Source organism: Corvus hawaiiensis, chromosome 1, assembly GCF_020740725.1.
Source record: "Corvus hawaiiensis isolate bCorHaw1 chromosome 1, bCorHaw1.pri.cur, whole genome shotgun sequence".
Taxonomy (NCBI): Eukaryota; Metazoa; Chordata; class Aves; order Passeriformes; family Corvidae; genus Corvus; species Corvus hawaiiensis.
Window position 1 is genome coordinate 92,750,032 of NC_063213.1, and position 13,483 is coordinate 92,763,514.

At 48.1% G+C, this 13,483-nt stretch overlaps 1 protein-coding gene across 3 annotated transcripts in view; it reads right to left on the bottom strand.

Annotated features, from left to right (window-relative positions):
* NSF (N-ethylmaleimide sensitive factor, vesicle fusing ATPase) overlaps positions 1–13,483 on the bottom strand; it is a 74,927-nt gene that overhangs the window by 33,769 nt on the left and 27,675 nt on the right. For all 3 annotated transcript variants that reach the window (XM_048313531.1, XM_048313521.1, XM_048313526.1), the window contains exons 6-8: positions 13,231–13,338; positions 12,546–12,621; positions 7,864–8,019 (exon numbers count right to left, since the gene is read on the bottom strand). In XM_048313531.1, coding sequence (XP_048169488.1) covers positions 7,864–8,019; positions 12,546–12,621; positions 13,231–13,338 — 340 coding nt within the window. The remainder of the gene's footprint in view (positions 1–7,863; positions 8,020–12,545; positions 12,622–13,230; positions 13,339–13,483) is intronic.

The following is a 13,483-nucleotide window of genomic DNA, read 5'->3' on the forward strand; positions in this document are numbered from 1 at the left end:
GAGAGCAGGGTGAGAGTCAGGTGGCAGAACATTCCTGAACCCAAAGCAATTAGTTTCTCTTCAAATAAAACTGCCACAAGCGACTCCAGCAGACATTTCCCTTTACAGCCACGTTCAGCTGGCTAAAATCAAAGTTTTAAGCATAAGCAGGACTTTATTAAAATAGACAGGTGATGACAAATCACAAATGTTACCTCTCAAATCACAGTGGGATCCTCTGCACCACACAGGAATTTTGATTAAGTTTATCTCCCCTCTGCTGATTTCACCAATGTGGCCCAAATGTCAATACTCTTATGAGAATCTTTCTAAACACAAAATTACAGCAGTGCAGACATCTCCAGCCAGTTCATCTTATCATTAGGGCTCCAAAAAAAGGTCATTGCTGTAACCTGATCCTTAAATTATGCCATTCAATGACAGTTAGAGGCTGAATAGGGACATTAACAGGAACTCAAACATATAAATATGGGAAACAAAATATGAGGGAAAATTCATAAAAACTGGTGAGAATGGGAGAGTTACTGGCGTTACCAATGGAAGTCAAACTCTGTTCTGACCCAGAACATCACCTGCCCAAAGACAAGATAAAGTTTATTTGTTCAATTCTCCCTCTTCAATTTATTGGAGAGATCGGAAGAACTGATTTTGTGTAACAGGGATTTTCTACTTGGGAGTGTAATTCCCCTTTTAATTAAAATCAAAGCATTCTGGTGTGATTGGATCACTCGGATGCACCACCAGGAACCTGCATAGATGGTAAGGCCCCAGCACAGCACGGAGATGTTTATCTCTGCACATTCATCTTGGGGCAGGTTACAGGAAGTTCAGGGTTCCCAGACTTCACCTGCCACACAGGCAAAATTTCCCTGAAAGTAGAGCTGGGTGGAATTTCCCTCTCCTCTCATGCTGCAAGCCCAGAGTTACTCCAGCATCCCATTAATCCTCCCATGGGATTGACAATCCAACACGGAGTGAGACTGAAGGAACTGGTGTCTGCTCTGAATTCACAGCTGGGGCAGGGAAAGGGTCACACCTGAACCAGAATTTTTATTTTCTCAATGGGCCAGAGTTTTGATTTGTCAAATCCTTTGCCTCTGGAAAGAGAAAACAAAGTAAAGTTCTCCATGGACCTTTGGAAACTGATTCCTCACCACATCCCACTGGCTCTGAGGAGTTCAGTGCACACATCTATCAGGAGGCAATAATGAGATTTATGACAAGGGCATTTATCCATTTCTGAGGGGATGTGCTAGAAATGAAAATAAATCAGCTTGAGAGACACTCCCAACGGAATGCCTTTGGCTACAAAAACAGAATCAGGACACTCAGGAAAAGGGATTTTGGTAAGAGTATAAACAAACAAAACCAAGCACTAAGGGGAGCCAGCACAGTAGCAAAGAGTAAAAGTCTCCTAACAGAGCTGCAGAAACATCCCTAATTCCAGAGGCAGGGTCTGTGGGAAGCCAGGGGGATGGCTGAGCACAGCCAGGATGTTCACAGCCCCATCCCTCTTGGATGCCAGTAACACAAATCCCATCAGCATTCCCTACTTTCTGGGACAAAGCTGGATCATTTCCACCTGCTTAGAAAGCCAACACACTGGCATTTGGGAATGGCATTTGGGAATCACTTCCTGCCTTGTGAACATGTATGGACACCCTGGGGCACGGGGACAGCTCCGGGCTCCCAGCTGGACACAAACTGGGGATGCCAGGCCATGGTGGTACCACCAACCAACAGCCCTGCAGCCACCCAGAGCAGGAGCAAAGCCCTCCCAGTACCCAGTGATGGCTCTGGCCATCCCTGCAGAAATCCCTTGCTGCACGTTTGGTGTAGAGCCCCTTCCCTTCCCTCCAAACCAGCTGCCACATTCCCATTTCCACATGCCCGTGTTAAAAGGGAGTCAATTTCTTTGGCAGCTTTGCAGAATTTAGAAGCCCCCTCTCTCACACCCCTCCCAAGACTGAAGTCCTTCAAGGCAGTTCCCTCTGTGTCCAGAAGCTTTCCTTTCTCACCACCCTGATGCCCTCCTCGGAAGCTTTTCCAGCTTTACTGCATCCCTTTTGATACAAAGGCTGCATCCAGCAACCCAACACACAAACAAATTGCACATCAGCTCCTTCACTTCCTTCCCCATCCCTGGGGGGTCTAAGTCAATCTCTGGTTCTAAGAAGGGGAGAGAAGTGACAGATGTCAGGGACTTCTTCGCTGTCCTCCCCAAAGGAAGGGCACAGAGCCCTTAGACGTGTGCAGGAAGAGTTCAGTGCCCAGACTCAGCCTGGCTGGCCCCGGATCCAGGTGCCTCAGGGTGAGCAGAGCACTTTGTGTTAAATCCCATCAGGAGGAGAAGACCAGGAAAGCACTGGTCCATTCTCAGCAAGGAGGAAGAGTTAACAACAGCAAATGCTGAGTTCAAGCTGTTAAATACCTTTTTACACCAGTGAAGATTTGACATTCTATGTGACAGCTGATGTCAATAGAAGTGACAAACGGGCAGGAACAGGAAACAGAAGCAGAAAAAGAACAAGGGACACAAGAGCCCACAACTGTTGGATAGCAGCAGATCACGTGGACATGGACTTCACCCAAGGGAACTCAGGGTGCATGAAATCATCTCAGAGTCAGTGAGAACCTGAACAGGGTGGGTGAAGATGGAGAATGTCATCCCTGATGTTATAAACACAAAAGGGAGGGAACTGTGGGGTTGCACTAAATTGAGAGGTCCCTTTCAACCTCAGCTGTTTTCTGATGGTGTGATACAGACCTAGCACTAACCTGATTGCTGGAAAATTGAAAATTCTGGCGTAATTCTGGTCTTTTTAAGTAGGTAGGAAAAAACAAGAAATACAAGAAGTAGCCAGAACAACTTTATTAGATCAGTCTGAGACAACTTCCCTCGAGGTAAACGTGGGGGTCCCACACAGAGGGTTTGAGGAAACAAAGAAAGCAAGAGAGGAACCTTTAGACTTTCCTGAAGATATAAATAAGTGTTAGACATCCTCCTAGACATGCAGGAAAAGCACAGGCTGAATGAAGTTAGAGGTGAATGAAAAGTAGATTAAACCCCACAAACTTTAAAGCACAGCAAGAAATGATCCATCCTGAATTTAGTGGCATGTGGTGCCTGGGAGATGGAACAGAACAGAATGCTCCAATTAAATCTGCACACTGCAAAGCCAAGAGCTACAAACACACTGACAGGCAGGATCAAATTCATCTGAAATCTATGCAACCTGATGCACAAGTTTCTAAATTGGGGAGGAATAATGAACTGCATGTTGCAAAACACAAAAGATCATCCCAGCAAGGATTCCAGGCAGGCCCAGACCGCGAGGCACAGCCAGAGCCTGCCGGCTGATCCAGAATGGATCCATTCCGGGGTGGGTCACCACAGTCCTGAGCAGGGACGGGAGGCCAAGGGAGGAGAAATAATGATGAGTGACGTAGAGGTTATGGGAAATGGCCTCAGAATCCCAGAGCTGGCCTGGAGAATGCTGGAGAGACAGGACCAGACTGGATGCAAAGGCTGAGAGCAGCAGCCAGCACTGGGACACGCTGCCCAGCAGGGCCGGGCATTCCCTGCACCCCAGGTAAGGTGAGACATACCTGACATTGATTTTTCATTAAAATTACCCTATTCTCAGAACAGCTGGATCATTTCCATCATTACTCTTCTCTTACAGTATCTGAGTACTTTGAGAACATTAATGCATTAATTTTTTAAGGCAGCTTAACAGACAAGCCTCCACTTCAGACAGAATCTGAGGAACAAAATAATCTGAGTGTCTGCTCATTTCAGTGGTCCCTTTGTCTTCTGTTGATACTTCACTCCTCCATCATGAGCTGTACTTCAAAATAACAGAGCTCTGAGACCAACTGATCCCGAGAGGGCAGGTCAAGAGCACAGGTTAAGATGGTTCCCAGGAAACAGAAACCACCTGCAAAAAAATCTGATTTAGTTTATTTGTGGTAGCAGGAGAGGGTGGGAAATTTGGGTTCCATCTCAGTGTCTTAGAAGGAACGTGACCTGTAACACCAAACATTTCTGTATCTGTTATTAAACCATAACAACGTGTCCATACAGAATTTGCTCTTTGAGGCCTCTACAACAAATAATGTGCCACAGGAGTTAGAGAAATCCCCTCCCTGCTGCAAGTCACGACTCTGCTTCAAAGCTTGGGGACACCAAAGTGAAGGAAAAGAAGGTCAGCAGGAGTGTTTTCTTTTCAAGTCTGAGAAGGGACTTCACAGTTTTGTTACAAGTTACAGCTCCAGGCACCAAATATCAAAAACATTGCTCCAAGTGACTAAATACCAGTTGGAGTGAGGGGGAAAGAAAAAAAAACAAGAAGAGAGAACACTGTTCTAGGCAAGAGCACGAGGTGCTGAATGAGCTGGATTTGAAGTCTCAGCAGAAAAACCAGCATTTACCATGGATGGGAAGAAAACACAACATTTGTCAAATAAACAGAAGAGCTTCAGCTGGAGCAAGAGGCTGCTCTGAACTGCAGCAGAGAGTAACCAAAGCCAGACTCCCTTCAGACCAGAGTGACACAGCTGGATGGCACAGGCATCCTGAAAGGGCTTGGAAAGGAGGAGGATTCCCTGGAAACAGGGCTTTGGAGGGCTGTCCCTCAGGGAGAACGTGCCTGGTATCTCCCTCCACCAGTGCCCCCAGGTGTGAAGTTCCCTCCTCAGAAGTGTCATTCCTACGAGTGAGGCACCAAAATGTTTCCACAGATCTTCCTCAAGCCTCATCCAGGTGAGGATTTAATTCCATTTGGCAGCCACAAGATTATCAGGAGTCAGGCATTAGTCAACCTTCCCTGGGAGGGTGGGGAGGCCCTGGCACAGGGTGCCCAGAGCAGCTGTGGCTGCCCCATCCCTGGCAGTGTCCCAGGCCAGGCTGGATGGGGTTTGGAGCAGCCTGGGACAGTGGGAGGTGTCCCTGCCCATGGCAGGGGGTGGGACTGGATGGGCTTTAAGGTCCCTTCCAACCTAAACCAGTCTGGGATTCTGTGTCACATCACACCAACCAGGGAGCTGATCCAGCTGAATACTGACCCTATAAACTGTTTTTATTAATAGTATTTTTTGCTTCCAACTGTATTAGCTCCCTACAGAGCCATGCACGCCCAAAGCCACCACAGCAGGGCTGGGACATCCACAGATGGGAAAAGCCAACTGCCCCTTCCAGGAGGAAACTCAGGCAGGGTTAGTGCCCAGCTGGGGCTGATGAAACATTTCTGCTCTTGGATAAACCAAAGCTTGAACCATCAGAGCAGTATTTCCCCCTTTGGATGATATGGTTAACTAACATTGATTTATGTGCTCCAAACCCAGAGCATTCCTTGGAAGTTAGATAAACCACACACAAATTGCAAGTAATGCTGGAAGGGTCTGTAGAGGCTCTGTGTAGTTATGGACAGAAATATTTATTGCGTTTGGCGTGGAAGCTGCAGTCTGGGAGCACTGGGCAAAGAACTCAACTGGGTGAGCACTGCAGCACCAGGGAGCAAGCAAATTCCTTCTTTTCCTTTCCCAATAAATTATTCACCAAGGTGAACAGCTGTCACACTGACATTTCAGATCTGAAATATAGTTAAGAGCAAGTTATAACTAAGGCAAAGAAAATGAATGTCAGAAAGTTTTTGTTTTTTCAAATTTCAGATAAGCTCTTTAGCCCTGGGGTTAATCAGAGCTCGGGAGCACTTGCTCCCAGCCCAACTTCTTCCTTGAAAAATGTCTCTGTGCGCAGCCTGGGTGTAAACATGCACAGTAAGGGTATTTATATTTAATGCAATTTAATGGGGCACACCTTTAATTCATTGCCCAAGCTAATCCAAATACCACTGGTCCTTCACAGAATCTTTGTCTTTCTTTATTAAGCAACACCAATTATCTTTTACCTTCACATGTGGTAACAGCCAAGGACTCTGTACTGCAGCCACAGAATCAGAGAACCATGTTTGGGTTGGAAGGAATCTCAAAGCCCATCCAGTGCCACCCCTGCCACGGGCAGGGACACCTCCCACTGTCCCCAAGTTTCCCCAAACCCCATCCAATCTGGCCTGGGACACTGCCAGGGATCCAGGGGCAGCTACAGCTTCTCTGGGCACCCTGTGCCAGGGCCTCCCCACCCTCTCAGGGAAGAATTTTTTCCTGATATCTAACCCAAATCTCTCGTCTTATAGTTTAAAACCATTCCCATTCTTGTTCTATCATTATCTGTCCATGTAAAAAAATCACTCTCCTCTGTTTTATAAAAGCCCCCTTAGGCACTGGAAGGGGCTCTAAGATCTTCCCAGAGCCTTCTCTTCTCCAGGCTGAACAGCCCCAGCTCTCCCAGCCTGTCTCCATGGGAAGATTTCATGAATACACACAATAGTTGCTTCAAAAGGTAAAAATATTTCAAGTACAAGAGGCTGGCTGTCAGCAACAGTGCTGAGCTGGACACCAGTGCCTCTGGGTAAAAGCTGTTCTTTCCACAGCCAGCACCATTTCTCTGACTTCTCCTCTCTGCAGAGCAGTTAAATATTTAACAAATTTAAGCATTTTATGTTCCCAAGCAGAAGCAGAGAAGCTGTATCTCGCTCACAGCCACAAAACCCACAGGACCCAAGAGCATCCCCCCAAAAGGCCTCAGCTCTCAGATCGACAGGAATTGAAAGGCAGGAGAGAGAGAATCAGGCACAGGCTGGAGCCAGCCCTGGGGTTTCTCCACAGTTCCTCCATACGTGTCCAAGTCCCCAAGACAAGACTGAAGGCACATCCCAGGGAAGTTTACTTTGCATCAATTGCACAGGCCCTGGAAGCAGACACGCTCCACACACCCCCGCACAAACAGGATGTATCTCCTGATGGAAATCTGTTTTGTAATCAAAATCTTGATTGCTTCATTTGTGGGGAGAGGGAAGGTGGATCAGAAACATAAACATACAGAAATTATACAGCTATGGATTTCAAGTTCAAATATGAACCCACAGAGATTATATTCCGAGAACAAGGAGCAGCCAGAACATCCCCAGCCACGTTCTGTGACAGAATCAGACACCTGCAGCTGCACACTGCTTACTAAAAATTAAACCCTGCACCATTTATCTGCCTGCCAGCACATGTTTACCAAGTACTAGGACTGCCTTTCCTTCCCTCGACCCAAAAAGAGAAGTTATATTTAGGATCTGTGCTTTTATTTCCCAGACTCCAGGACGTGCCACGGCCTGTGCATCCTCCCCAGCATTTCCAACCTGACCAGCAGAACTCATACCTATGCTGGGTTTACTGGGCTCAGGCTGGGGGAGGTCAGGGCTCATGGTGCAGCTGCCAGGAGAACTGGGAGGTAAAAGAGATGATGGCAGGAGCATTAAGACAGAATTTCCTCTGAGCTGTATGGACCGATCATGGCCAGGCAGTCAGGAAGAGGAGCAGTGTCACTGCTAGGGGTAAATGAAGCATTCAAGGAGGGAACGTTTCACAGAGTCATGGAATGGTTTGGGTTGGAAGGGGCCTTAAAGCTCATCTCATTCCAACCCCCTGCCATGAGCAGGGACACCTTCCACCAGACCAGGCTGCTCAGAGCCCCAGTTTCAGCACCACCAGAACAGTATCCAGTTAAACCACGTGTCCCATTCCTTCAGACATTCCATGTGCAGGGTTGAGTGTTTCTGTTGGATTTGTCCCCCTTCCCCAGCCAAGTGACAAGAGTTCAAAATACATTTGGGAGCACCAGGGGAAGAGGAGACTCTGTTGGATCCCCCAGAAACTGCAGCACCACAAGGGTGTCAGCTGTGTCCAGCCCTCACACGCCAGGGCCAGGCCTGCACCCTGTGGCCCAGCCACACTTCTCCAGGTTACACTCACCCATTTGCTCCACAATTTCAGGTGGGAAAACCCGGGAAGCAAAAGCTCTTCGGAAAATATCTGAGAATTCTTTGTCCAGGCCTCCAATGCCCATTTTCTCAAAATTCCAGTCTGGGTTGATGATTGACTGCCGGTTCTCCTTGGTCTTTGATTTACCTGCAAAACCCAAGAAAAGGTTTCAAACACAGCCCAGCAGAATCCCAGCACACACAGACACCAGAACAGCTCTGCAGGTCAGACCCCAGCCCATGAACTCCGTGCTCAGTTCCAAATGTTGGCCAGGAGGACACACTGTGACAAGGACACGAGGACAGGACACCAGAGACACAGCTTAGTAACTGATTTTCCCAGCCTTCCAACAGCCCATTTCAGGGGTTTCTCCAGCCAGGTGCTGCTCCCCTGTACTGAAGAAGCCACAGTAGATTTCTCTGCCACAGATTCACCCAGGTGCCCCTGGACCCACATAACCCCAGCACCAAGAGTGCCCTCAGCACCCAGTTCCCATGGCTGCTCCCAGAACCAGCATCCACCCTTTTCCAGGCCACCTGGGATGAGAACAGGTTTGTCCTGCATCCTCCTCAGTCCTGCCTTTTCCAGGCCCCACCTGTTCTTCCTTGCACAGCAGCAGCTCCACACTGGAGCCCGTGTTCCTCTCTGTCTTCTCTCTTCCTCCCACACCCTCTGATGGGCAGATGGACCTGCAGGTGCTGCAGCTTGGTTGTAACTTCAGTACAGGCACAGAATGATGGATGCTCTGCTTTGTTCATATCCCTCTATAACAATATGTGATCACTCTTAACAGCCACATTTATCAATTCCTAACAGGGCCCAGGCTGCACGAGCTGGGTCCAGCATTCCCTTGATCCTACCTGGGATCTGGGCCCACCACAGCCATCAGTTTTACTGAGGTCAGGAGAGCTCTTCCTCCCACACATCATTCACAGTTACTTGTATTGAATCTCCTCTGCCATTTCCTGCCTCAGTCACTGAGCTCAGCCAGAGCCAGCTTGGGCACCTCATTGCTCCGGCTTTTCCCCGTTTATTCAGTAATTACAGCGAGCAGCAAAGGCCCAGAGGAGATTCCCACTGAACTCCACTGACATCAGCTATTTCCTCCTTCCCTTTCATCCCTCACTGACTCATGCAAGGACCTTCTCTCTCATCGATCTGTTTTGATTCTTTTTTAAGAAACTTTGACAAAGAACTTTGCTGGAGGAGCTTTGACAAACCACCAGCCCACGTCAGCCCCTGTGCCAGTGCTTTCTGATTCCTGTAATGAACTCCAGTGGGATCATGAGGCAGGACTGCCCTTAGACAAGACAGGCTGCCCCTTCCCAGTGTATCACTTTCATTAAGGTATACTCTAATTTAATGGTTTATTATAGTTTCTGTTGATTTCTTCTGTACAGACCTCAGGTTCAAAGATCGGCACCTCTCCAGACCTTTTCCAGAATCCTTTGGAAAGGAACAGCACACTCACCACTCTTGGTCCCCAGATACTGGAGCAATTTGCAGGAAAGTTACACGAAATAATTACTTTACAACTCAGAAGAACAAAGGCTAGCCCTGGCAAACCACCACGGTTCCCTGTCTGTTCCATAACCACTTCCAAGTGCAGCCAGACCCCTGAGCACAGGTTTGCAGCCCTTTAACCACCTCCTTTCCCTGTTGCTGACAAGCCACTGGCGTTACAGCCTCACAGAGCTCCTCACTCCCTCTGCAGAGGAGCTTGGAAGTACTCAGAGTGTTCAGGAAGCAGAAGACAAACACAAATGCTCCTGGAAGGATGCTGGCAAATCCACGGAGTCTCACCTTGGGTTTATTCAAGGGAGCCTACAAACAAGCACTTCTGTCAGTTAGATCAACCTTCCACAGGGCTTCCAGCATCCTCAGCTACCAGGGAAACACACAGAGATCTGACAACCCAGGGAAAAAGCAAAGGCACTGACAAGTATCTTTAACTCCTGCAGAAATAGGATGTTTCCTTAGAATTCCAGTGCTTTAAGGGTTGCCCCTTAATGGTTTCCCCAGTGGGGGCCATTCCTATCCTAGAACACCACAGAACCACAGAGATTACAGAGCCACAGGTTCCTGTGGGTTGGAAGAGACCCCAAAGGTCACCCAGTGCCACCCCTGCCATGGCAGGGACACCTTCCACTGTCCCAGGCTGCTCCAAGCCCCATCCAACCTGGCCTTCGGCACTGCCAGGGATCCAGGGGCAGCCCCAGCTGCTCTGGGCACCCTGTGTCAGGGCCTGCCCACCCTCACAGGGAGGAATTTCTTCCCAATACCCAATCCTGCAAACAACAAGTGTGCATTTTGCTGCTCTGTTCCACAAGCTCTTCTAAGAGGTGCTTCAAGTTCAGCCAGATAATGAATGAGCACCAAGAGTCCAGGAAGCACAGCAAACAGCAGCTCTGTGTGAGCTCAGCCAGACTCTTTAATGCTGGTCTAAACACATCTGGAATCAATATTTCAATTCCAAGAGCAGCAAAACAAACAAACAGGAACGTGCCTCTGGGTAACACGCCAGGGACAGCCCAGCAGCACCTGGGACACAGAGCACCTACAGCCCTGCAGGGAATCCACAATTCCCCTGTGTTTATCATCCCAGTGCTGCACTCCAGCTTTTAGGTCAGACCCCTCAGCCAGGGCTGTTCCTGCTCCCACAGAGCTTGGCCTACACTCCCCCCTTCTGGCTGCACCTCAGCACGGTAAAATTCTTGCAGCTTGGATTAAAACCTCATCCACTGGTTTCATAACACAATTTTATGCTAAACAGAAGAAACAGAATTGGCTTTTAAAAAAAATTATTACAATTCTTCTCCATTGAAACAATGCAGGCCCTTTACTGAAGGCAGAGCTCAGTGACACTCACTTCACTTTCATCTCCTCTCTCACAATTCAATTATTCAGAACTTTACAATTCCCCAGAGACAACAAAGCACATTAAGCAGCTCTGCCTCAGATCAATGAGGAGATTAAATGAAGTACCAATTTGACAGAAGTAAATCGAGGCACAAGAAGCTCTTTTGTCTTATCTGCAGACAATGAAACCAAATCCTGGGGAAGGGCCCCTATTCCCAACCCACCAGCTCTCCCACAGGACCACTCCTCACACCCACACGTGCCAGGAGGGAGATCACAGGTCATTGTATGACTCTGAATATTAACCAGGTACAATCCCCCTGCTGCTGTGACTCAGTGAGCAGGGTTATTTAACACACCCCCAGCTGTCCTGAACGGGTGTAATCCCCCAGTCACAGCTGGGAACTCACTGCCCTGCCCCTGCAAGTTTCATTTGGTGCTATTAACAGCTGTATCCTCGTTAAGATGCTTAATTACAGCCATCTACAACCCAGCCTACAGAGCTGTGTTGGGGTTTCAGCACAGGCTGAGTGTTCAGATCAAAACTCTGATGAGGTGCAAGGTGTGGTTACACAACAGCCTCACATCTTCCCTCTCTCTGGAGTGACTGTGGCACAAAGTCCCAGCCCCACACGGGAGGGAATGTGGCCCTACAGGGCAGCACCAGACCTCAGCCCCTGCCACAAGCTCCTGCAGTGCTGCATGAGCTGAATTCTCCTTTCCTAAGTGGCTGCTACCCTCAGATGGTTTTTTCCTGTAAGAAGTACTCACAGCACTGAGCACTCCCAGCCAAGCAGAGCTGGGCTTTGAAGCCTACCGCAAAAATAAACCTCGTGGCTCCCTGAGCCCCCACCCAGCAGCTGCCCCAGCCACTCTTGATCTGTGCAAGAGCAGCAGCAAAAGGAGGAGCTTCCTTAGCTCATGGACTCTGGGAGGAAGGAACAAAACAGGGAAGAGAAACAAGAAAAAAGAAAAATAAAAGTGTCTGTTCAGCCTTGAATCACAGGCAGGAAAGAACAGCCAGAGCCACACCACCAGCAAGGGAAGGATCTGCAGCTGGAGCTTGGAAAGAGTCACCCACCTCATCCCACTGGTAAGCAAAGGAACAGCCAAAGGAATAGCAGGTGTCCCTGATCCCCAGAATTCAGCGCAGTCCCTGCTCCCCAGGAAGCCCCCACAGTCCCAGGGCACACAGAGCCACTGCAGGGAAGGGCTTCAGTGCCCACTCTGGGGCCCAGGTCCCACCATTCAAACTGGTGGCTCTGTGGGAACACTCCAGATCCAGCCCGACCCCCACACCACTTTCTTTCCAAAGGAATGTGTGGAGGACACGCCAATTATTCCCCAATTTCGTTGATAGCCAAGTGTGATATTGTACATAGAGATTTGTTTTGTTGAGGTTTCAGAAAGTGTCTCTTCAAATCAAAGTTCCCAGTTGTGCGAACAAACTCGTGTGAGCAGTTACACACACAGTGCCCCCTGTGCTGTTCTGCAGCTCCCATGGCCTTCCCAAGAGCAGGACTTTGACATTCTGACTACACATTTAGAAAAGCTCTCCATTTCCTAATCTCTTCTCTTTTAATTAAATTTAATGGGAGAGCTGTTGGCTTGTTACTGTCTCTGAAAACATCATTCTCTGATGTTTGAAGAGTTAAAATATTTCAACCAGCTGCTGTCTGCTGGTCCATTTGGCCTTGCTAATCGAAGCCTGGGAGTGAGGAAAAAAAGAAACAACCTTGAGGCAATGAAGTCTCCCAGGCCTGAAAAACAGCAGATCTCAAGCATTGTTTCTCTGTTTGGGTGCAGGAACTCACCAATCAGATTGAGAGAGGAGTTCTCAGCTTTCTCAAAGGCAACTTGACTGTTTCCGAGAACCAAACCAACCTCGATCTGCAAAGGGAAGGCAAAGAAATAATTACATTAATTACTATCAGACTCAGCTTCAGATTGCTCCAGATGTGCCCCAAGCACATCTCAGAAGGCAGGAAAAAGCAGCAAAAGCTCTACTTCAAAAGTCACTGTGAAGAATGAAAAATACCAACCCCTCCTCTAAAACAAACATCATTGAATGCAGAAGCTCACCAGGTACAACAACCTGGCTTTTAAAAGTTACTGGTGTAGTTCAAACCCAAGTATTTTATTTCAGCAATATCTAGCAAGTAAAGGAGAAAATAAAATCATGTCCTTTCTACAGAAGGGAAAGTCAAAACTGGACATATCTGGAAGACAAAAAAGCTCAAGAGAGGCAGTTTCCATGAATTAGTACTTAGAGATCAAAAGCTACTCCTTGCATCCTCCCCAGCTCTGTAGTTTAGTGGAGACTGCACTGAACTGCAAACGATGCTCTTTGTCTTCTCTGACACAGCAGACACAGCCAGATGAGCCAGATGTGTGACTCCTCCAAAGGCAGAACACCTAAACTGCTCCTGGTACATGATCTGGTCAAGACTTGAAGCTCTGCAGTCCCCAAGGAATGGACAGGAGTTCCTGGGAGCCCACCTTCTGCTTTTTGCTTGTTCCAGACTCCCCTTTGAGAATGCTGGGGTCCATGGCTTCCATGTCTTTCACCAAGAGCCCAAAAAGCTTGTCATTAAAGCTGAACACCAGCTGTGGAAAGGGGAAAAAACATCTCATTAAAAAAAGCTAAAAAGGATTCTGACAAGACTTCCAAGATTTGAAGGAAAAGAGGCCTGAAGACTGCGTTAACCACCCAGCAACTCCCCTGGAGTTTTTTCCCTGTAAAGCTCTGGGG